The sequence below is a fragment of the Gobio gobio genome, assembly GCF_949357685.1.
Source record: "Gobio gobio genome assembly, chromosome: 24".
Lineage (NCBI taxonomy): Eukaryota > Metazoa > Chordata > Actinopteri > Cypriniformes > Gobionidae > Gobio > Gobio gobio.
The window spans coordinates 9,568,777-9,594,081 of NC_137120.1; the positions used below are offsets into that span (position 1 = coordinate 9,568,777).

The 25,305-nt window shown below is 37.5% G+C and overlaps 2 protein-coding genes across 5 annotated transcripts in view; both read right to left on the minus strand.

The window, feature by feature from the left end:
• The window catches only part of LOC307120270 (uncharacterized protein), a 911,732-nt gene that overhangs the window by 536,215 nt on the left and 350,212 nt on the right, over positions 1–25,305 (minus strand). The window lies entirely within an intron of this gene.
• Positions 1,983–23,938, minus strand: LOC307120303 (uncharacterized protein). The gene is made up of 7 exons (XM_079807283.1): positions 23,794–23,938; positions 14,472–14,786; positions 10,311–10,511; positions 10,080–10,174; positions 3,344–5,260; positions 3,142–3,217; positions 1,983–3,052 (listed from the first exon to the last, which is right to left on the minus strand). The coding sequence occupies exons 1-5, from the start codon at positions 23,837–23,839 to the stop codon at positions 5,153–5,155; spliced, it is 765 nt and encodes a 254-aa protein (XP_079663409.1). The 5' UTR covers positions 23,840–23,938; the 3' UTR covers positions 1,983–3,052; positions 3,142–3,217; positions 3,344–5,152.

Sequence of the window (25,305 nt, forward strand, 5' to 3'; positions counted from 1 at the left end):
TTGATGCCTACACCAGAGTGCATGCCCGCTCGTGTCAGCCCTCGTGTCAGGCTAGGTGCCTCCATGTGCATGGTTCCGGGTAACCCCCACATGTGTATTTCCGAAGTAAGTCTCTTCAGCAAGTGTCTTTTCCTTGGCAAGACCACCAAGATCACCTTGCCACCCCTGGGGTTAGGGTTAGCCCTGTGGGCTGGATACCTCAGTTTTCCATATGCATCCCATACTCGGGTCATATGTGTATTCTGTAAGTCCTCACTGCGGGCAGGCATATTTCCATGTGGGAAATGCTTAAATGCTGGAAGACAGCCGTTGTGGCGAGATTAGATATGGACCCCATTCCGTCAGTCACTGACGTAACTTAGAGTGACTGACTGAAAGAGAACGTCTCGGTTACGTATGTAACCCTCGTTCCCTGAAGAAGGGAACGGAGACGTTACGTCCCCGTGCCACAACCGCTGTACCACTGGTAGGGCCGGGGTGCTCAACCTCGGCTCCTCAGCAGGTAACATAAATGCGAGATTGCATACACGGCTCCTTATATACCCACGCTGGTGGGCAGAGTTCGAAATGCAAATTCTGCAGACCCATGGCATTGTTTTGCCAATGGCTCGTTTTGTAGAACTCAAAGGTGATAGGCTTCTAAGAGAAACCCCTATTCCGTCAGTCACTGACCTAACGTCTCCGTTCCCTCCCTCAGGAAATCATGTTACGGCAGGCCGAAAACAAAAGAATTGGAAGCATCATCAGCAAAACTTGAAATGGCTCAGCGATTTACTGCAGTCAAATATTAGTGTCACTGTCACTTGATGGTGGATCTGGTGAAGAAACTATCAGTGATCAAAGTATTGATTGGCCACACTTTATATTAGGTGGCCTTAAGTACTATGTACTTACATCAAAAAATAAGTACAATGTACTTACTGTGTTCAAATTGTATTGCAAAACACCTTTGCTGATATTGAGGTGGGATATGGGTAGGGTTAGGGACAGGTGTGGGTAAGTTTAAGGGTAGGGTTAGGGACAGGTGTGGGTAAGTTTAAGGGTAGGGTTAGGTGTAAGGGAAGTGTCAACTGTGTAATTACAAATGTAACTACAGAAATGAATTACAGATGTAATTACATGCAGGCATTTTTACATAAGTACAATTTAAAAACATGTATGTACACAATAAGTGCATTGTATCAAATGATTAATTGAAATGTTAGTACATAGTAGTTAAGGCCACCTAATATAAAGTGGGTCTTATTGATTTTGAACGTGTTGAAAATGATAGTTTTGAGAATATGTTTGAGATGGAGAATATGAGCCAGATGCTGAATATACTGGGAAATGAGCTCTGACGAGGACAATGATGGTATAAAACATGTGCTCAAACTGAACCCTTCCAAGCTCCAGAAGGTAACAAAATATATTTTATTTTATTCTTATGTAACTATTACTCTAATTTCAGGAGTTTTATATTATCGCGACAGGTAGAGATCCATCTGTGTTAGATATAGATCCGGGTTGCTAAAGACTTGAATATGTAAGAATGATTGACCAAAGTGTCATGCATTCAAATGTTAAAAGTCAGGGATAATAATGGAAATTTCTAAACTGAATAAAAGGTTTCCTGAAAATAACTGGATGCAAGATCTACGCTGGGCCAGCCTTTCGATAAAAATGTATACCAGTCGCACCAACTAAAACCACGACCAGGCACAGATAGACCCAGCGTATATTTAATACTTTAAACTTAATACATAAAACTTTAATACTATTGATAGTGCCCATCACTAATTCCTGCTATGACCTGAAGACAGACCTGTAATGTTTATTTGTTCTAGTTTAATGGTGTCATTCAGAGATGGACTGATGGAATGGCCCCTGAAAAGTTGCCTTGTAATAGTTTTAACAATTATCTGTATATATATCTAGTGCAAAACATAGATATAAAATGCTCATCTATATGCCCGGATGGCTTTTTTTTTTTTTTTACTTCTGTACAAAAAATGTGGTTTGATCAGTTGGATGTTCTATATGAACATGTGTTATTACTGGAAGTGTGGGGTTGATTTCAGAGAGTGTGTATATTTGAGGAGTCAGTAGTGTGTCTATAAACATAATACTATAAATGAATGAATGGTGTAAATTTAGAAAAATACTTTATCCACAAAATGCTATAACTACAACATTTAACAGCAGGAGCCAACTGACCATGTTACTGTAACAGAGGTCAGCTAGTAGTTGCTGTGCGCATAAACCTTACTCTTCTGATCTCAAGAGACGCTCTAGCGACTGAAGCTAGGGGTTGCAGCCTTTAGCCTCATTGTTAGAGCGTCCGACTCTCATTCTGGCAGACCCTGGTTCGAATCCCGCTAGGAGCGGGTGGTTTGAACAGGAGGGGTTACATTGGTGTTGTGACCCTGATGGGAGTGAGGTTTAGGGGGGTGAGTGTGACGGAGGCCAGCTGGTAGTCGCTGTAAGAGTAAACCTCACTCCTCTGATCTCAAGAGATGCTCTAGCGATTGACCCTAGGGGTTGCAACATTTAGCCTCCTTGTTAGAGCATCCAACGGTCATGCCGGCGGACCCGAGTTCGAGTCCCGCTTGAAGCGGGTGGTGCGAACATAAGGGGTAACATTAGGCATAAATAATCTTTCATCCAATATAAAATATAGATACGTTTTTAAATTACGGTTTAGACACTGTGTTTATATTGCTCAGAATAGAGTTGAACAGAAAGTTATCTTGAGTAAAGGTCAAAGGTTTAGAGTGTTAAATGTAGAAGATCACTTTACAAAGGATTCAGTGTTTAGCTCAGTTATTTCTGATTACAAATTCACAGATTGAGTTAATCAGATCTGTTTTAATGGCATCCATCACATGAACATAGAGAGATCTTTCAAGTTCATTTCCATTGTTATAAAATAGTGTGTTTGCAGGATTAGGTTTGAGGCACTTATTCCTTGGCTGATGCTCATGGCACACAATTATTGTCTCTTACTGATGTCATGTTTTGGTAGTACTTCAGCTCTAAACAGATCTGATAAACCACATCAAACAGGATAAACCTGTGAAAGAGAGAAATTTGCACAATTAGACATCTTTTCCATTGTTCAGACAAACAGATGACATTTAAAATAAGTCAAACACTCTTTACCTGTTCTAGTAAACTCTGCAGATCTTCAGGAAATGTGTCGGGAGAGACCGTGCATTTTCATCACAGCGATTATATTCTACAATACAAACACATCAATACAACACAATAATTACATGATATAAAATCACAATGAAAAAAAAGTTAAGAACTGAAACAGACAAAATGGAGTAAAAAAGACAGATAATGTCAAAGTAGTCTTTACCTTGAATGCCCCACCACAGCTCTCCATCTTCCTCCGCACATCAAATGCATAAACTCCAATCAGAAATGCGCACAAAAGGCACAATGACACACTTTACAATGTTTTGTTGTACAAAGTCACAATTTCAAAACTTATTGCATTCAGTAGAAATATAAAACATCTGAAATCTATAACAAACAACAAATTTTACAGTGAACATTTAGATGCTTAACATCATTAAAGGCTTGAGCAGCAGTCAGTAACAGTTATGGAATATATCTGACAATATAACACACATTTGGTATTGTGTAGCTGCTTCTGTCCAGTGCAGTTATAACAGGTTCAGTTCCTCAGTTTCAGCGTTTGATAAAGGACACGGATCATGGATTTGAGCTGCCTTTCTTTAACCACAACATTCAAGCATCAGTGTGGAGTGCAAAATGCTTAAATTCTCAAGTATTCCAGGTAAAAAGTTGACAAAGCTTGTTGAACACATGAGATTTGCTGGTTAAATGAAGTGTTCAGCATTCAAAACTCAACATACTGCGGTTTTCAAGCTCCATGAACGAAGCATAAATAATGTTTTTAGTGCTAACATTTGGAGAACAAACATTATTTTTAATGTTACTGGAAAACCCTGAAAGAATGTTGTAGCTGAAGTTCTGAGAACGGTCCCTGATAGCTGGCATAAGTGTTGCCAAGAGACCAATGCTAAAATTGTAAAAATGTAACACAATCAGGCATTCAACAGTGTTGGTAGTACAGACTGAACTGCCTTCTCATCTGGGACCAGATTTACTACACAGGGAAAATTAGCGTGAGAGCGCTAAAGTAAATTGACTAGTGTGAACCTTAGTAAATCACCTTGCGTGAATCATTTAAATACTCTCCTCCTATGAATTTTGTGTCTGAAAGAGAAACTCCTACAAATGCATATGCAACAAGGTCAGCCGCAAAAATAACCCTGTCCATGCCTTTTCATCGCTAATTTATCACGGTCTTAAATACTGACAGTAGTTTTTAACGGCAAAAGAGGGTTTGCTGTGAGTGAATCTGGCCCATAGTCTGTGCAGAGAACTTGCATCTTGCAATATGCAATTTTTGGCCAAAATGTCAGTTTTGAAAATGTATTCATGTTTCCAGTCAGTTATAATGTAAATAAAACATTTGATGTCAAGATCATGTTTACATGCACCCACATGATTCTAGTAATCGAACCAATGGCTCAGTTGGATTGACACGACTTCCTGTAAACACCTCAATCAATCCATCAGACTGAAAATCATCTGAAATAATCGTATCAATAGGAGAAAATAAATAAACATGTAAACATTTGAAGTTTGACTGTCTTCTCAGTTGGATTCAAAACTATGCATGTTGTTCATGTTTACGCGTCTTGCATCTTATGAACTGGTCATAGAAGAGACTGAATATTTACTAAATGTATGCTCTTCTCTTCTGACATGTCTGTCAGCTTTTGTTTTAGGCATGTTATCAAGGCAAACGGCAATTATACTTGTGGTAGCTCCAGTGACTATTGAGGTGGTTCTGAATGCCCATGTGCTGAGGTTTTGTTCTGAATGCATGTGATGGACCCTTTTCACATTCCCACAGTTCTCAGAAGCGGAAGTCCTCATAGTTCAGTAAATGTCTATAGTGGTGAACGAAATATGTGCATTCACATTTGCGCCAATGGCAAAAGAAAAGATCCACGATGGCGTTTCCATGACTTTCCGATAGAGGAAAATAATGATCTTATTCCATTTCTTTTTCTTAATTGTCTCATTTCTCTTCATGTTCCTTTTTAGTGACACTATTAAACTAATAATGTTAATTATCAGCAGCCATCAATGGCCTATCAGTCTCTGTAGTGGACGTCTCATTAGCAACACCCTCATGTGAAGTCTCAGTCGGATTAAGGGGCACTTCACCAGTCTCCTGAAAGAAAGAAGCAGATTCACAGAAGGTAAAACAAATGATCAGGATTTATGATTTAGCTACACAATGATTCAGTTTTGTGATTGTAAAGAGCCCCGTTGTTCATTCTGAAGTAAAACAGCTCAAGAGCAGCGCTCTCTTAAAGTGTAACTACAGCGATTTTCAACCTGCTTTGTATTGTTACAATGTCATAAGTAAATTAACACGTTCCTTGTTCTCGGTGTTACCTGGACTGAGAAATTCCCGTTTATTTGTCAGCAAAGGTTCACCTGATGAAGTGAAATGCTTTTGGCAGCTCCAGGGCTTTCGTGAAAACTACAGATTATACTTCCGCATGTTTGTATCCCCGCCCACGGAGAGTCGGATTGACAGAGGGTTATTAACAGATCAGTAAGTGTAAGTGTTATCACTGAAAACTGTATTGTACAATCTCTACTCTTTAAACAGCATTATGATATAACTGAACACAGTAGCCAAGTTTACATCCACTTGTTCCACAGTTTTGTTATCAATGAAGTGAATACGTGTAAAAAAAAAAAAGACTGCGCAATTTGCTGTCTCCAACCTGTTTCCATCCAGTTGACCTTTTACAGATAAAATGGTGTGCATAATGATGTCATCCGCAAAAAAAACAACAACAAAAAACGCATAGGTTTTGTTGTAGCCCAAAAACCTTTTTTCCCCTTAAGTCATTTCCATGCATTACTTTGTATACATCACAAATTATATAGCATCTTTCACATCCCAAACGTTTGTAAAAAGCAGAGAGTAATGAGACAATTGAAATTCGCCAGTTTGCTGCTTAATATTTTCACGAATAATAGGCCTATTACTAAATTAGGAAATATTAATTAGAAGATCACAGCGAAGTCTGAGAGGACTGCATGAACTGCCTTTATGACAAGGCCCATGGGTTTGGACACAGGGCAGCTCATTTTTCCCCTGTATGGAACATTTTTGTATCCATAAAAAAAAGATTGGTACAGTCAGGGGCGTAAATTTCATCTAAAAGTTGGGGGGGGGACAATAAACATGAAATTTCTCAAGAGCAATTTTTGAAGGGGACACAAATAATACAGCCAAAATCATACTTGTAAGGATATGTGTACCAAAAAAAAAAAAAAAAAAAAAAAACATTTCGTACTTATTTGGCGTTTTGGTGTACTGAAAAATTATCTAATGTCCGTTTTTCTTTTCTCTGTCATTTTATCTGACCAACAACACAAAGCGATAGTAGTTTAAATACGATTAAGGTTCACCACGCAGTCATATTATAATTATTAAATTATCTTGCGTCCTCCACATTTTATTATATTAGTATAATAAAAGTATTTTATATATGATATTCAGATATTTGGATATTTAACTGCAACAAGCCTCTGATCTGCCCCTTATCATATTGAGCAAAACCCAACACAGATCTGACTGAACTTTCGGTTTAGAATTAGCCAATTTTTAGAATTTGGGGGCGGTTGCTTGAATTTTGGGTTCATTAGCCTATTATTCGTAATGAAAAACACAACAACAAAACAGTGCAATGACACACTCCCTTAAATAGGCGCTTTTACGCTTTGAAACCAAATCTTGGATAATCTTGTCTGTCAGCTGTTTGCTTGTTCGGCTCGTACTGTATTGAGCAGACACGTTCAGTTTTTAATTGTTTTGTCAGTTCTCTAACTGAACTGAATTATTTTATTACTATACAGCGGAGCGGGGCGGTGATGTTAACAGTGTTTGGCCTAATCTGTATTAAAGAGAAAAGAATCACTTCATCTGACGTTAAAGTGAATAAAATAGCCTTGACAGCTACTTACTGGTGTTTCACAACTGCTGTCTGAAGAGCCTTGTTCTCTCCCCAAACTTGTGGTAGTTTTTCTACGGTCTATGGTTAACGTTAGTTGAGGTGCACGGTGGATCAAACCACTGTGAGGCAAGGGGGGAGGGGGGACTCAAAATGTTTCTAAACTTAAAACGCATTTTTTTGTCCCGTTTGCGTTTGTATTGTTTTACTACTTACACATTTATTTTAAGTATATATTGTTATATTATTTACAATACTCAGCATGGTTTTTAGGGGGGGACAGCCCTCAGATTGGGGGGGTCCTGTCCCCCCCGTCCCCCCCGCGATTTGCAGACAAAAAGAGCCAAAAAGAGCCACATAAGCCAGGATGGAAACCTGGCTTATGTGAACATCTTTCTTACTTGTACACGACATTGTTTCGCTTCGGGCGAATAATTGACAGAACGGCAGTTTCTTTCTTTTTCCCCTCCATTTGGCCTAAAACACTGTTCGTGGTCATCCAGTTTGAAATGTTGACTACATACTAGGGATGCATCGAATCCAGGATTCGGCCGAATATTGGGTTTTTTGGTGGGGTTCGGTTTCTGGAAGCTGAAAGTAACACCTGCTAAATGTTTACTCATTGAATTCTTTCACTTTTTGGACCTTTTTTTTTTTTTGAATATTAATATATTTTCCAATTAATTACTTCTAATTTAGTAAATATGTAAAATAAATATATTGTTATTCAGTGTCACATTATCCTTTAGAAACCATTCTAATATGCTGCATCACTGCCTGGTTTGGGAATTGCACCGTCTCGGATCGCAAGACCCTATAAGTGAGGACAGCTGAGAAGAACATCTGAGTCTCTCTCCCCTCTATCATGGACATTTACACCACACGCTGCATCCGCAAAGCACACAGCATTGTGGATGACCACACACACCCATCACACATACTCTTCACCCTCCTACCATCAGGGAAATGGTTCCGAAGCATTCGGGCCGTCACATCAAGACTGTGCAACAGTTTTTTCCCGCAAGCCATCAGGCTCCTCAACAAAGAACTGAACTGAACTCTCTCTCTCTCTCTCACACACACACACACACACACACACACACACACACACACACACACACACACACACACACACACACACACACACACACACACACACACACACACACACACACACACACACACACACACACACACACACACACACACACACACACACACACACACACACACACACACACACACACACACACACACACACACACACACACGTTTGGTTTTCATCTTTTATGGGGACTTTCCATAGGCGTAATGGTTTTTATACCAAACATACCGTATATTCTATCCCCCTACACTGCCCCTGCCCCTAAACCTAACCCTCACAGGAGACATTCTGCAATTTTACATTTTAAAAAAACATCACTTAGTCTGATTTATAAGATGTTTTCCTCATGGGGACCTAAAAATGTCCCCACAAGGATGAGGATTTCGGATATTGCTATCTTTGTGGGGACATTTTGTCCCCATAACGTGATGATTACCAGTCCACACACACACACACACACACACACACACACACACACACACACACACACACACACACAACTGTGTGACTGATCTGTACAAACCGGACTCAACACACATCATACACTTCGCACACCCAGGTTTCAATACCAATCACACTTAAAAATGTTTACATGCCGTTGTTGCTGATCTTCCGGAACTTGTTCTTTTGCACAATATTCTGTCCGAATCCTTTGGTCACTGTTCACTTTTTTGACTGCTGCTACTGCTGAATTGCACAAATTCTGTTTACATTTTTCTGTTTACATTGCACTTTATTCTGTCACGACAGGTTTTACTGGCGGAGCTATTTCTATTTGTATGTTTTGTGTATTGTCTTGTGTTGTCCTTTGCACTGTTAGCACCAGCTGCACACATGCACTTTATGTGGCGAGGATTTTAGTTCTCGCCCTGTGTTTTTCTGTTCTGTGACTGTTTGCTTTTTGTTGTCTTATGTAGCACCTGGAGGAACGCTGTTTCATTTCACTGTGTACTGCATCAGCTATATATGGTTGAAATGACAATAAAAGCTTCTTGACTTCTTCTTGATTTGATGCTCAATTATCAATATTGGAAAGAGTTTTATGCTTAAATTTAAAAAGAACAGCATTTATTCAAAATGGAAATCTTTTCTAACAATATAAATCTATACTATCACTTCGTCATATCATATTAGAATGATTTCTGAAGGATCATGATTCATGCGACAATGAAGACTGGAGTAATGATGCTGAAAATTCATCATTATCATCATTCCCATATATTCCCGCTAATTCCCATGGAAAGTTTACAGCCTTGAAAATTCCCGGAATTTTGCAACCCTAATGCTAACAAAATGAAACCTTTTTGTAAAACGTTACCAATTTATTTTATAAAGAAAGTTGGCCATTCATTAAAATGAATTTAAAAGTTAAGGAATCTTGCTCTGGTTCAAACTAGGCTGTATTTTATAGGTTTGATTCCTGTTGAAGTGTTTGGGACATGGCTTTTAATAGTGAGCCTATTATATATCAACATTTATTTGGTTTATTGCTATCTGCCAAAATTTTCATATCGGTGCATCCCAAATTTCCTAGGAAAGCAAGGCAGTATTTGACTATTGTTCCATATCCATTGCAGACTGGTGGGAATGCCCAGTGCATTATGGGTGCTGAAGGGTTCCTAACTGTTTGGCTAAATGAAAACTGTTCACTGTTTTCTCTAGTCAGGTGGCACCTATTTCCTTTTTTTCGCCTTTCTACATTATAGGCAGGTAGATTTCATTGAAAGCCCATTTTACCAGCAGTGACATGCCCCTTTAAATAAGTCAATCATTATTGGTGTTTCTATGTAATGAATTCTGAATGAGACCACACTTTCAGACACAAAACCTCAAACAGACACACAGCACATGCAGATCTCTATCTGTGAGAGTCAGTGTCTGCAGACAGACAGAGTCAGTTCACTGTCTCTCACCTGATGATGATGATGACGACGATGATGATGATGATGATGATGATGATTATTGTGCTGCTTCCTGTTATGATTATTGTTGTTTTGGATCCAGGGCTCTGTTTGAATGACAACAACAAACTCTTACTTTGGTCAGTTAGAATTCAAAAACACACTATAATATTTTTAAATATTCTTTTTGTACAATACATCTCATATTTACATTTTGAAAAATCTCCTATTTGTAATACTTGCCATTTCGTTTTGATCTGTGGCGATAGTAAAATACAGCAACAACAGCTACAGTCAGCAGCAGAACAACACCAGCACACATTGCTCCTACAGCATCTGAAGACCGACGTAAACCTGGAACAGCTGAAGACGGACCTGATCCTGGAACAGCTGAAGACGGACCTGATCCTGGAACAGCTGAAGACGGACCTGATCCTGGAACAGCTGAAGACACACAGACATTATTACTAGAGATCAACTGATAATCAACTCAACCAATCCACCTTATTTTTCAAAACGGATGTATAAAAATAACTGGAAATGAATGACACCGGAAGCCAGACACATTAGAATTACTAATGGTCAACTAAAGGGTTAGTTGAAGCCTATATTGCTTTACATGAAGAAAATATCCATATTTATAACTTTATAAACTATAATTACTGGCTTCCAGTAACGACTGTACGCAAGTCTAGTTCTGGCGGAAGAGTGACCTCTGACCCGACGCATGACAAAGGAATTTTAAACTAAGGGAAATACATTGTGTTTTACATTTTGAGGTAAATTTGATGACATTCTAAGGAGATCAAGTCAGGCAGCTAAGGTGTTTCAGACATTAGCCTTTTGTCTTTATGCACTTCCTGACCAATTGGCATGACCATCTCAAGGTACAGTTGGCCTTTGTCCGTACTGTCAGAGTGTTTGGATTAGCATCTATGCATTTGAAAGACACGGTTATACTGAATGGATTAGAACTAGTGACTGGTCAATGCTTTATTTAGATTGTCTCCGCCTCTACTGTGAGTCCCTCCCCCTAAAATGTAGATAAATTACAGTGTGTATACTATTTGAATCAGACTCACTGGATGACTACAGCGAAGAACAGCGCCAGTCTCAAAGAGTAACGCCTGCTTGAAAGATATCCCAACGTCTTCAGATCTCTTCTTTGACGAGGAAAAAGTTTCCAACATAGCATAGCGTAAGCTTAGGTGAGGAGTAGATGCCTTTCATGCTTCAAACAACAAACTCAAACTCCTCCCAAGTTTCTCTTTAAAGGGGTCCCCTGGTGTTAAGACTTGTATGGCTTAATATAACATAAATTATGTCCCTTACTAAATATGTAGTAGAAAACCTGTGAAAGATCAAATCGGAACCAGGTGACAAATTAGAGAAGTCAACCCTCATGTAACATTACAGCTGACTGAGCGTGGATGTGTGTGTTTGCCGATCTGTTGGTGTGCGTGTTAGTGTGCACATGTTTGAGTATGTTTTAAATGCAATTACAAAGCAATTAATTGGTTTTGTTTAACTCTGAAACAATTTTCGAGTTGTGTTGTGGTAAAAATAGCAGCGGGTAGTGCCAGTTGATTGCCAAGTGCAACCATTCTACGCCATCGACCTAGAATGCAAACAAAATGGCGCCGCCCATTGTCCAAATATATAATGGATTTTTTAAATAACGTCCATCTTTCATGGGTTTTCTACTACATATTTCAGAGACGTCATTTATGTTATATTAAGCCATACAAGTCTTAACACCAGGGGATCCCTTTAACAATTCTTGTTTTAGAATTAGGGTCTCACGGTTCGGTTACGATTATCAGGCCATATATATATATATTAGGGGTGGCACGGTTCACAAAACCGGTTTTCGGTTCTGTTCGGTTTTCCGGTTTTCGGTTCTGTACGGTTCTTGTTGTTGTTTTTTTTAATCGTTAACACTCCATAAATTTACTTCAGCATATGGTATATATGGCTTAATCATCCACAATTTAGGATACAGCATTAAAAATTGTTATATCAAGTTGTTTCCTAACTGGCTGTCTACAGATTCCGACACATTGGCGTAACATTTTTCATGTTAATCATGTCAATTTTGATCAGAACAATGCACTGTGGTAGTGCTGGGCGGTATACCGGTTCATACCGAATACCGGTATTTATTTTTGTTATGATATGAATTTTGATGATACCGCAATACCGGTATATGTCGCTAAACAGCGTTCGGAACGCGGCGCAGCGCGTCATTGTTTGAGAGGGGACCGATTTCACTGTTGCACTGTACTGGTGAGAGCAGTCAGAACACAGCTGAGATCGCATCTAAAGCCTATGGCTGAATCCGAATCTGAAACCCCTATACCCTCGTTCACTATTCCCTACGTTATCACATTATTTGAAGGAGTGAATGAAAACGAGTGCGTGAAGTCGGACAACCGTTGTGTGTACATCGGCTGTACACTCGTTATTGCGGTGTGATGTGGGATAGACTGAGTGCACTCAATAACGTCCAATGGTTTCGGACACCACTACAAAGCGCTGTCCCCTCCAAATAATGCCCTATTTGAAGTTATAGGGGGCTATTTCTGATTCAGCCCTTGATTATAGCGGAGAAACTACATGCGGCGCGCGCGAGAGAGCAGTTTCTGCGCGGAGCGCCGTGATGAGATTAACAGCGTTCTCCTCATGGATCATATTGCACATATATAGACCGGTGCGAGCGCGTTTAAGTTTTTAATGGACATATTTCATATACTCTAGTGCTCTGAACAAGTACCAGAAGCGTGTATGCGCACATATTTCATCACATCTTCTTCAAATTAAATGTGCACTGATTTGGCTACACTGAACCATATGATCACGACCACTATGACACGATCGATTATTCTGCTATACAAAAGACAATGAATGATGCAAGTTAATAAATAAACTGACAATTCAAATTAGAATGGGCAAAAAACTGCTTTATTCTTTCTGTTAAACTGATGTGTGTCATTTGTTCAGAGAGTGCTCTTAAATGTATTGTAAATATCCGCGTTTCTCCCTCGTTTTGTCAGTTTGTTGTTATATAGGGTTAGATTTTTAAAATGCTTAAGGTGCCCTCAACTCTTTTTCTATCCGTGGTCATATTTTAATATTCATGTGCCTGTAATGAGTGTGTTGCAGGTCTATGTTTTATTGTCTCTCCATAGTATAATTTTGTGGGGCTTTGCAAACCTGTATTAACTCTAGTGTGGAGTTTTTCTACAATATTCACCCGTCATGACAGTAAAATAGGGCATTCCAGTAAATCTACTGCAGTATTTACTCTCTCAATCAGTAGAAAATGTGGTTAACACCCGGTCATGCATAGGGGAAAAAAATACCGTCATATACCGTGAAACCGATATAATTTAGAAAAATACCGTGATATACATTTTCGGTCATACCGCCCAGCACTACCGCCCAGCACTACACTGTGGCTTTAATTCAGCCGACCTGATTAACAAATTTCACCATGAAGTGTCCCGTGTGTTTCACAATCACCATATGACATCCAGCGCTGTGAAAAAATAACATAAAATACACGAAAACACAACACTGCCAGAAGTTTTTGCCCAAACTTCAAAGGCATGTTTAAATTATTAGAACTATAAGCATATCTTAACTTTTAAATGTTACATTTATCATGTGAACTACTTATATACAACATATGCATGTGTGTATGAGACAGAGGGGAACATGGTCGCATTTGCAGCAGATACGGTATATGCTGCCCATCATAAATCAAAGCACGAGACAGACAGGGGTCGGAGGAGAACACCGGAAAATGTGACAGAATGGACTATATTTGCCTGTATTTGCAATCCACGAGCCGCGGTTCAGCTACGCGACTCGCGAGACAAACACTGCCAGTGTGTGTATGCACAACGGGCACGCGTGGCGCAGCTCCCGCTCTCCGCACTGCATCTGTCCTGCTATACGATACTACGATACTAGCGCACATTTTTAATAAAATGTAAAATGTGTACCTTGAATGCAATGTAAGTCGCTTTGGATAAAAGCGTCTGCCAAATGCATAAATGTAAATGTAAATGTAGCGCATCCTCCAACTCCGGGCAGCCTTCCTTATCTCTCCCACTTTCATTTCTACATGTGACGTGACCTGCAGCACTCCACTTTTACTTTACTGTATGTCCACACACACCTCTTATTTCGCGCGAAAAGGACACCCACTGTCTAAGGTAACATACGGGCACGAGGATACATTGCGCATGCGCGAACCGTGAGGCGCACACGCTCCGAACCGAGACAAGCGAACCGAACGGTTCGTTTTTTTTCCATGTACCATGCCACCCCTAATATATATCACTAAAAACGTGAATGCTGTGATTTATACAAGATTATCTTTTAAAGACAATGACTCACCATGAACTGTAACACTGACGATCTTTTCACTGTCACTGCTGCTGAAGATCTTCAGTATATATTCTCCAGAGTCTGTGTTTGTGGTGTTTGTGATGGTCAGAGATCCAGTTTGATGGTCCAGCTTCAGTCTGTCTCTGAATCTCTCTTTACACTGATCCTCTGTACAGATCTGACTCTCATTTCTATTGATTTGAGCGATGAGAATGTCTTTAAAATACCATTTGAGCGGGTCTTGTTTGTTTCTTTCAACACCAGTGTGTAGAGTCACTGAATCTCCCTCCATCACAGACACTTTATCTGTAACACCAGAAAGACCTGAAGAAGAAATTAACAGTTCATTATAAACCAAACAAGAACACACGAGAGCAAAGTGCAGTGACATTTTTTTTCTAGAGATCATAGAGATTGTAGGTAGAGAAATATGGATTCCTAATGTAAAACAGCAGAAGAACATCATTATTTACACATTCACTCATCAGACAAACACACACGAGTCTCATGGAGGATCTCATGCAACCTGATGAACACCATCCAAACCACATCCTGATACAGTTCTTATAAGTTTACATAACCCTTGCAGAATATGCACAATAATTCATAATTATAACCAAATATGGGTCATAAAAATGTCATGTTATTCTGCACATTCTTTGGTTTCCTAGCATCATCTCTTCATCTGAACACTTTCCAAAAGTGACTATGATTTTGAGATCCATCTTTTCACACTGAGGACATTTGAGGGACCCATACACAAACATTACCAAGTAATTTCATATTTCATAACTTCATAATGAATATTACTCATTATGAATATGAAATGGGGATACAATATAATTATTACTTTGCATTTTACCTTGTATGTATAACAATTGTGGTACTTTCCAGCCCTTTAACATATGATAATTACTTTTTTTTTTTCATGCCGTCTGAAAATCCCCCGTTTTCATATACATTTTATGCATTTGCCAGCTTTTTTTTAATCCAAAAGCGATTCACGTTACACTCAATGTACATTTGATCAGTTTATTTAACATTTACTCTCTCTATGTTCCTTGTAGATATACCACATCAAGCATTTGCACGGACCTTTCGCTATTTTCACCATGGTTTGTTCAATCACGCATCACTAAACTATCTGGGCTTTGGTTAAGTTGCAAACGTCACATTCGTCCGATAGTTTTTAGGTCATTTCTGGTATGCGGTAAAATTTTGGCTTCATAAATGTTGGAAAAAAAAGTACATGATTTTCATGTTTTTAGCATTCTACCAAAATAGTGACACGGTTAACTATCAGGAATACACATTGGTCAAGCTCAGGGACTTAAAAAAATAATAATTATGGGTAGATTCATTGTTCAGACACCGGCAGTGAAGGTGTTCCACCCTGTTAGGGACATACAGATAGTTATCACAAAATGTTAATAATGTAAATGTTAAACAATAATGAGCTTTTCTTGGATAGTATATGTCCCTTATGCCATCATTGTTTTTTATTCTTGAAACAATAACACAACTATTATTGATGAATAGAATGTCTTGATTATTAAGAACAGGTACATTTTGTACCCTTTTTTGCCAATAGGATGGTAAATAATAAAACATTTTGTTCAAAAACATATACTATATATGCTGTTAATGCTCTTCACCTCTCAAAATAAGACATAAGTATGCAAAACATTTAACGTTGCTGTCAAATTATTATTTAAAAATGACCCGCCTAACAGGGTGGAACGCCAGGTATTCATATTGAACCGTTTCGGTACAGGGCTTTCGGTATGGTGCACGCGTGTACCGAACGGTTATGAATGTAATCTTTAACGGTTAACAGTCGGCTCGTTGTAAGCGCGGAACACACTTCAATCCGAGTTCCCACACAAACATATTAAGTATTCAGTCCATTTTATCACGAAATTCAAACGATAAATGCCGTTTTAACGCTTTTTAATGTGACGTGAATGTAGGGTGACCACCCGTCCCGCGTAGCGCGTGCGCGCACAGCGTTTGAAGCCCAATTCATGCGTCCCGCGAATTGAGACCGTGTCACGCATAATCAATGCTTGCTCAAAAAAAAAAGTTGGTCGCTCAGGCAGCCAAACGAACATTACTTCAATCCTAGTTCCCACACGAACATATTAAGTATTCAGTCCATTTTATCACGAAATTCAAACGATAAATGCAGTTTTAACGCTCTATAATATGACGTGACTGATAGGCGGGTATCAGTTCAACTTCAAGCGGCAGCGCGAGTGAACGCGATCAGGAACAGATGATTGCGTTCACTGGCGAGCCGCGCGCTGCCTCTTGAGAAAGAATAAATATTATTAATATCTTAAGGTATGTTGAGGATACATTACAACTTACTGAAACGTATCATATGTTGTGTAATCGCTCCATCGGTGTTACAACCGCGGAAAGACAATAAAACAGCTTGTAAAATGTCATGTAGAATCACGTTTACCTCAGAAGTCATTCAGTGTCCACAGCTGTGAGCTCACTAGAGAGATGAACACTTTCACTGAATACATGCACTATATTAGCCTATAGTTTCATTATATTAGCCTATATATATTCATTATATACTACTTAGCCTGTTAGTGATGTCTTGTTTAATTAATGTATGTTTAAATAAACCTGTCATGAAAATTACAGCCACTAAATTATTATATTTCAACAACAAATTTGAGAAAAAATAATAATAATTAGATTTAGAAGTTAATGCAAAAACTGCCTTATGTGAAGCTTATGTGTTGATTATTATATCTAAAAATAAATAGCAACTGAATTTAGGCTAATAGTTTGGGCTCTGTTGTTAATCTTTAATAGCAATATGTAAGTAAGGGCTCCCGATATAGTTTACAGCATTATCTTTAAGAAACTTTTAGTTCTAACTGAATTAATTTAAGGACAGACAACATTTTTTTTCTCATTTAACCACTGTTGAATAAAAATTAATAAAATGCAATTTTGTAAAACTGAACCGAACCGAACCGTGACTTCAAAACCGAGGTACGTACCGAACCGTCAGTTTTGTGTACCGTTACACCCCTAGTATTGGTCAATCTCAGGTAACTTTATTTAGCTCTTTACAAGGTTTCTAAGCAGAAGATGGATGTATGTTTTCTCAGTCCTGTTACCAAAACTCATGTGCCATTGAAAAAGCATGTTTAAAATCATGTCAATTAATTCCTTTGTTTTCCCTTCAAGATAGTAAATATTTTAAAGAAATTGTTGGTTATATGTTCAAATAATTAATATTTGTGATTTAAAAAAAACACTCTATATGAAGGTGTATTTTAATAAAAAACACAAATATTTTGTTTCATTTTAAAGAAGACTGAAGCCACAAGTTTATAATTTTTTTTAAATAATTAGTTGTATTAAACAATTGTATAAATGATGGACCAAAACAAAACTGATGAAAACAGTTGTTTAACAATTTTGTTTTAGAAAAAAAGTAAATTTTTGTAACAGGAATGACCACTTGGTAGCAGGAATGAAGACTGTGTAACAGGAATGAGTGTCCATACGTGTGTGTGTGTGTGTGTGTGAGAGAGAGAGAGAGAGAGAGAGAGAGAGAGAGAGAGAGAGAGTACATAGCCATGTGTGTGCTAAATGTCAAATTTTTTCCTAATTTCAACTGTAAAACTCATAAATCAGGTGAATATTATATATAAACTAATATTCACAATTTTAAATCAACAAAACAGAGGACTCTACTCACTCCTGTTACTTTTACTCAGTCCTGTTATTTTTCATAAGAGTAACAGGACTGAAAGTCACAGGATTGAGTTTTTAAGCAAAAAATAAGCAAACACATGCCAAATTGCCACTTGGCTAAGTAGCTAATAGCATGAGGACACTGAGAAAATTGTAGTGACTTACCTAAAGTTAATATTTTTTTAAATAAACAAATAACCTCTAAGAAATAATTTAGGTAACAGGACAGTGCGTTGAGATATGACCTTCTTAGTCAAAGTTACAATTTCATCAAATATACAGAAATAAAAATGAGAGGACTTACTTTTGGTCTTCCCATGGCCTACATAAGATCCAGATGATGCAACATCCTTTTGAAAAGCTCGTCTAGTGGCATGATGCAAGTTTTTAGAGGGGATAACAGGACTGAGTGAAAACCTGGGGACACGACTACAATGTGTATTTTATATAACATATTATGGATTTTTTATAAAAAATATATGTTTTAAGCATAGATGGTATATGGAGTCACACAACAATGCAAAAAAATGTGGTTCTTCAGAGGTGCTATATAGCACCTTAGTCAAAGAACCGGTGAAGAACCTCTGAAGAACCACCGAAGAACCAAAATTTGTGTTATATAGCACTAAAAAAGGTTCCCCTATGATTACGAGCCAAGAACCATTTTTGGTGCCATATAGAACCTTTTTTTTTTTTTAGAGTGAACTGCAATTCCTGTTAATCCTATAATTTTATATTATAATTTATTTAAAGTGAATAAATTGTAATGAAAAATAAATAAAATTATAGCTAAAGTAAATCGTAAGTGGAAGTGCATCTGTCAATTAATTGAATGTTCAAAATATTATGAATCTTTATTTAGAAAAAAAATACACAGTGGTAGGCCTATTCATGAGCATACATCAGCAATTACACATGTTTAGGGGAATAGGGCAATACCATGTAAGGTGCTATGTGCTAGAAATGTGTAAACCACTATCAGTGAGTCTGCCCGTGGGGTGCGGGCACCGCTGCGCCAGGCAGTGTCCCACATTGTCCCTCAGAAACGTACCCCTTGTCCCCCCTTGGGCTTATTAGCAGGTGGTCACCCTACGTGAATGATAGACGCGTATCAGTTCAACGTAAAGCGGCAGCGCGCGAGTCAATGCGATCATCTCTTCCTAAAGAATAAACATAAATTAATACATCTTAAGGTATGTTGAGGATACATTACAACTTACCGAAATGTATCATATGTCGTGTAATCGCTCCATCTGCGTTTCAACCGCGGAAAGACAATAAAACAGCTTGTAAACAATGTCATGCAGAATCACGTTTACTCAAAAGTCATTCAGTGTCCACAGCTGTTAGCTCACTAGAGAAATCAACTCTTTAACTGAATACATGCACTATATTAGCCGTTATATTCATTATATTAGCCTATATATATTCATTATATACTACTTAGCCTGTTAGTGATGTCTTGTTTATTTAATGTATGTTTAAATAAACCTGTCATGAAAATTACAGCCACTAAATGATTATATTTCAACAACGAATAAAAATAATTCGATTTAGAAGTTAATGCAAAAACTGCCTCGTGTGAAGCTTATGAGTGTTCATTATTATATCTAAATAGCAACTGAATTTAGGCTAATAGTTTGGGCACATAGTAATTAATAATAGTAGGTAAGGGCTCCCTATATAGTTTACAGCATTATCTTTAAGAAACCTTTAGTTATAATTTCATTAATTTAAGGACAGACACTAGTGCTGGGCGGTGTGACCAAAAATGTATATCACAGTATTTTTCTAAATTATATCGGTTTCACGGTAAATGACGGTATTTTTTTTCCCTATGCAAGACTGGGTGTTAATCACATTTTCTACTGATTAAGAGATGAAATACTGCAGGAGATTCAACTAGAATGCCCTGTTTTACTGTCATGATGAGTGAATAATGTAGAAAAATTCCACACTAGAGTTAATAAGCCTGGTTTACCAAGCCTCACAAAATGATGCTGTGAGACAACAACCAATAAAACACAGACCTGCAACACACTCAGAGTCATACTTACAGACACCTGAATATTAAAAGTTGAGTTGAGGGCACCTTAAGCATTTTAAAAATCTAACCCTATATAACAACAAACTGCTAAAACGAGGAGAAACGCGGATATTTGCAATACATTTAAGAGCACTCTATGAACGAATGACACACATCAGTTTAACACAGAAAGAATGAAGCAATTACTTTTTTGCCCATTCTTCTTTGAATTGTCAGTTTATTTATTAATTTACATCATTGTCTTTTGTGTAGCAGAATAACCCATCGTGTCAGCGCGTTCGTGATCAGACATACTGTTGTATCAGTGTAATCAGTGCATACATTTCATTTTAATAAGACGTGATGAAATATGCGCGCGCACACGCTTCTGGTTCATGTCTAGAGCACTAGAGTATGAAATATGTCCATAAAAAATGTAAACGCGCTCGCTCCGGTCTATATGTGCTATATGATCCATGTGGTGAGCGTTGTTAATCCCATAGCGGCGCTCCGCGCAGAAACCGCTCTCTCTCTCGCGCGCGCTGCGTGTAGTTCGAATTCCCCACTATAATCAAGGGCTGAATCCGAAATCGCCCCCATAACCTCAAATATAGCATTATTTGGAGGGGACAGCGCTTTTTAGTGGTGTCCGAAACCCTAGTGGACGTTATTTAGTGCACTCATTCTATCCCGTTGCACCGCAATAACGAGTGTACAGCCGATGTACACACATTGCCTGTCCGACTTCACGCACGTTTTCATTCACTCCTTCAAATAAAGTGATAACATGAGGAATAATGAAGGAGAGTATAGGATTCAGCCATAGGCGGTGCTGTTAATGCGATCTCAACTGTGCCCTCTGACTGCTCCTTACTACAGTGCATCAATGAAATGGGTCCCCTCTCAAACAATGACGCGCTGCGCCACGTTCCGAACGTTGTTTAAGCGACATACCGGTATAGCGGTATCATCAAAATTCATATCATAAAATAAATAAATACCGGTATTCGGTATGAACCGGTATACCGCCCAGCACTAACAAACACAATTTTTTTTTTCATTAAACCACTGTTGAATAAAAATTAATAAAAAGCAAATTTGTAAAACTGCTGTATCGAATCCATACCGAACCGGGACTACAAAACCGAGGTACGTACCATCAGTTTTGTGTACCGTTACACCCCTAGCACCTATATAATATTGTTTTATATATATAGTATTTATTATATAATTTGCAATATCACTAAATACAATTTATTCTATTAGAATTTCCACCCTGTTAGGTTTATAGACTAACAGGGTGGAATCTAACAGGGAGGAAAATTTTAAGCTAAGTTAGCCATAGCTCTTGGACTGATCAACGTTTAGCTAGCTAACCTTCTACAGATAAACAAAACTTTTATAACCAATTCAGATATGTTTTAAAAAAATGTTTACCGGACAAACATTTGTCATAACAGAGCCTAACAGGGAGGAACTTTAAGAGTGGGACAAGCAGGATAACATACAAAAAACAAACAAACATCCAAACCACATCCTGATACAGTTCTTATAAGTTTACATAACCCTTGCAGAATATGCACAATAATTCATAATTATAACCAAATATGGGTCATAAAAATGTCATGTTATTCTGCACATTCTTTGGTTTCCTAGCATCATCTCTTCATCTGAACACTTTCCAAAAGTGACTATGATTTTGAGATCCATCTTTTCACACTGAGGACATTTGAGGGACCCATACACAAACATTACCAAGTAATTTCATATTTCATAACTTCATAATGAATATTACCCATTATGAATATGAAATGGGGATACAATATAATTATTACTTTGCATTTTACCTTGTATGTATAACAATTGTGGTACTTTCCAGCCCTTTAACATATGATAATTACTTTTTTTTTTCATGCCGTCTGAAAATCCCCCGTTTTCATATACATTTTATGCATTTGCCAGCTTTTTTTTAATCCAAAAGCGATTCACGTTACACTCAATGTACATTTGATCAGTTTATTTAACATTTACTCTCTCTATGTTCCTTGTAGATATACCACATCAAGCATTTGCACGGACCTTTCGCTATTTTCACCATGGTTTGTTCAATCACGCATCACTAAACTATCTGGGCTTTGGTTAAGTTGCAAACATCACATTCGTCCGATAGTTTTTAGGTCATTCCTGGTATGCGGTAAAATTTTGGCTTCATAAATGTTGGAAAAAAAAGTACATGATTTTCATGTTTTTAGCATTCTACCAAAATAGTGACACGGTTAACTATCAGGAATACACATTGGTCAAGCTCATGGACTTAAAAAAATAATAATTATGGGTAGATTCATTGTTCAGACACCGGCAGTGAAGGTGTTCCACCCTGTTAGGGACATACAGATAGTTATCACAAAATGTTAATAATGTAAATGTTAAACAATAATGAGCTTTTCTTGGATATTATATGTCCCTTATGCCATCATTGTTTTTTATTCTTGAAACAATAACACAACTATTAACTATTGCAATATGCACTAAATACAATTTATTCTATTAGAATTTCCACCCTGTTAGGTTTATAGACTAACAGGGTAGAATGTAACAGGGAGGAAAATTTTCAGCTAAGCTGTTTTAAAAAAATGTTTACCGGACAAACATTTGTCATAACAGAGCCTAACAGAGTGGAACTTTAAGAGTGGGACAAGCAGGATAACATACAAAAAAAAAAAAAAAAAGGTAGAGGTGAGAGTTGAAGCTTACTTAATTTATGGTTGAATTCCAGCAGGAAAAATAAATGATGTAATTTCATGAAAATGGTCTAAATGGAATTGTGGTCTTTTTTGGAAGTCGAGAAATACATCCTAACAGGGTGGAAGACGACTTCAGAGACACGGTTAATTAAGAAAATTGTACAAAAAATAACTAAAGTTTAAATGTATGTTTATGATTAGAGGCAGTTTAGCCTATTCTATAACATACTCTAAAAATATTTTGAGATTTTTATCATTTCATGGTTTATAGTTCTTGTGGAAGTTGATTACTTTGCACTGAGGACATGATAAAATTGAATGCATATATCAATAAAAAGGTGTGTAAAATACAAAATAGTATTTTGAATGTCTATCATATCTGTTTAAGTGATAAAGAAGACCTACATTTATAATTGAAGCCATTCCTTATAAATATGTGACTCATTTTATAAAATATATGAGTAAGTAAATCATAGGGACAGAAAAGTCACTGTATAACAGGAATGTCCCTTTTATCACTGACAAGTGAGATTTAAGAAAAATAAAATGTCTTGCCATGGTCGAGCAAAACCACAGGGAATACAACAAAAATACAAAACGCTAAATGCAGTTCTGTCGAATATAAAGCGATTCGAGCTGATGCAAAACATTAACAGGCGGCAGGCCTACGACACTTCGTTGCCCGAAGGAGAGACTGTAACATACAAGCTTAGCCATGTCATAAAATGGCCCCTCGAAAATAAAACGATTAGATACTACACAGTAACTTTCGGTTTCGGTTTCAACCAAAACCGTAACCCCGGCATAAGACACTAAATAAGCCTAAATGTCTTACCATGAAAACACCAGAGCAATAAGGACGAAGTAAGGAAAAGCTTCATTTTGACCACTTTTTCTAGATTTGCGTCGACGAAAGGAAAATCAAAGTGTTTGCATCATGTTTGCATGAAGGCGTTCTTCTTCTTTGGTGTTTTAATGGCGGTTGGCAAATCAGCTTAGAGGCGCATTACCGCCACGGACTGGACTGGAGTGTGGATCAAGATATATGCATATTATGTATAAAAAATTATTATAATATATTCTATATTCTCTTACTTAATTCACATTCTTTTATATACTTAATAATATCATCATATATCCTGTTAGCTGTTTTCCCCAATAAACCTAATAAAGAAAAGTCATGCTGGTTTACTTTCTTCATTGACTGAATGAGGCGATACCTCTCATTGTTGTATTTTATACAGTGGAGTAGTACACGTTCGAGTGTTTCTTGTTGATTACAGTGCATACATTCCCCAGTTGGGTGCTTACCAATTCTATACAATGTACTATTTAATCCAATATGTCCAATTCTAAGTCGTGTAATGATATTTCCTTCCCTTCTCCTAGTATCAACTGTTTTAAGTATATTATACAAGTGTCTACCTGTTTCATGGTCATCCCAATATCTGCCAAACTGATTGGGTATATGTTCTAATGTATACTTTAGCTTATGCTTTACTTAATGGAATATGTAGATTCACTTGCTTTATTCTTAGTTTGTCTAGCCATGTCTACCTTTTCATTTCCCTCCACACCAGTATGAGCAGGAACTCAAATGAAGTACACATACCCTTAACATTCACATCATACATCTTACAGAATATTTCATTTACAATATCCATCCTAACTAATGACCTGCCAGAAGTGCTGAAAAACAGTCAGATGCAATGACAGTGTTACTTATTTCCTTCTCTTCTATCCACTGCAAGGCCAATAATATTAACGTGACAAGCCTGCAAAACTTAATCTGTTTGATGATTTAACAGTTTAAAAAGTCACAATTGACATAATTTCCTCTTGCTGCTCCATGTTAGCACCTGTTCTGTTGTAGTTTTTCAAAGCAAAAGATGAAGCTTTGCCCAGATAAACCTCAGTTGATCTGCTATTAATGTTCTATTGGATGATGGATCAGCAATGCTCCTGATCGATTGTGTTTTTTCTTGCAGAAATCAAAGACGGATGCTGTGTATGAAAATTTCCCCAAAAAACGATGATCAAATACACTCTCATAAGTTGTTATTGTATTGTTTGAAATGTTGTTGCTCTGTATTAGTTTAATTTACTGGTGCTTAAATAGCAACTAAAATGTTTATCTTATCATATGGAAATGTACCAATAACTTTCATTATTAAACATTTATTCACATTTTTTGGTCTACCAATTAACGTTAGGCTACTGTCCTTGTTTTTTCTTACAATATCACGCAGAGACTATAGTTCTTCCTAACATTGTTCGGGAAGCAGACACACTGTCAGTTTAAATCTAGACTAAAAACACATCTCTTTACTGTGGCATACACATAAAA

Bases quoted from the DNA above. Each gene is read 5' to 3' on its own strand.
- LOC307120303 (XM_079807283.1), bottom strand. From the start codon at position 23,839: ATGAAGCTTTTCCTTACTTCGTCCTTATTGCTCTGGTGTTTTCATG. The intron at 10,512-14,471 runs GTGAGTCATTGT...GTGTGTCTTCAG, and splicing joins CGTCAGTGTTACAGTTCATG to CTGTTCCAGGATCAGGTCCG. The intron at 10,175-10,310 runs GCAAGTATTACA...TCATTCAAACAG, and splicing joins CCACAGATCAAAACGAAATG to AGCCCTGGATCCAAAACAAC.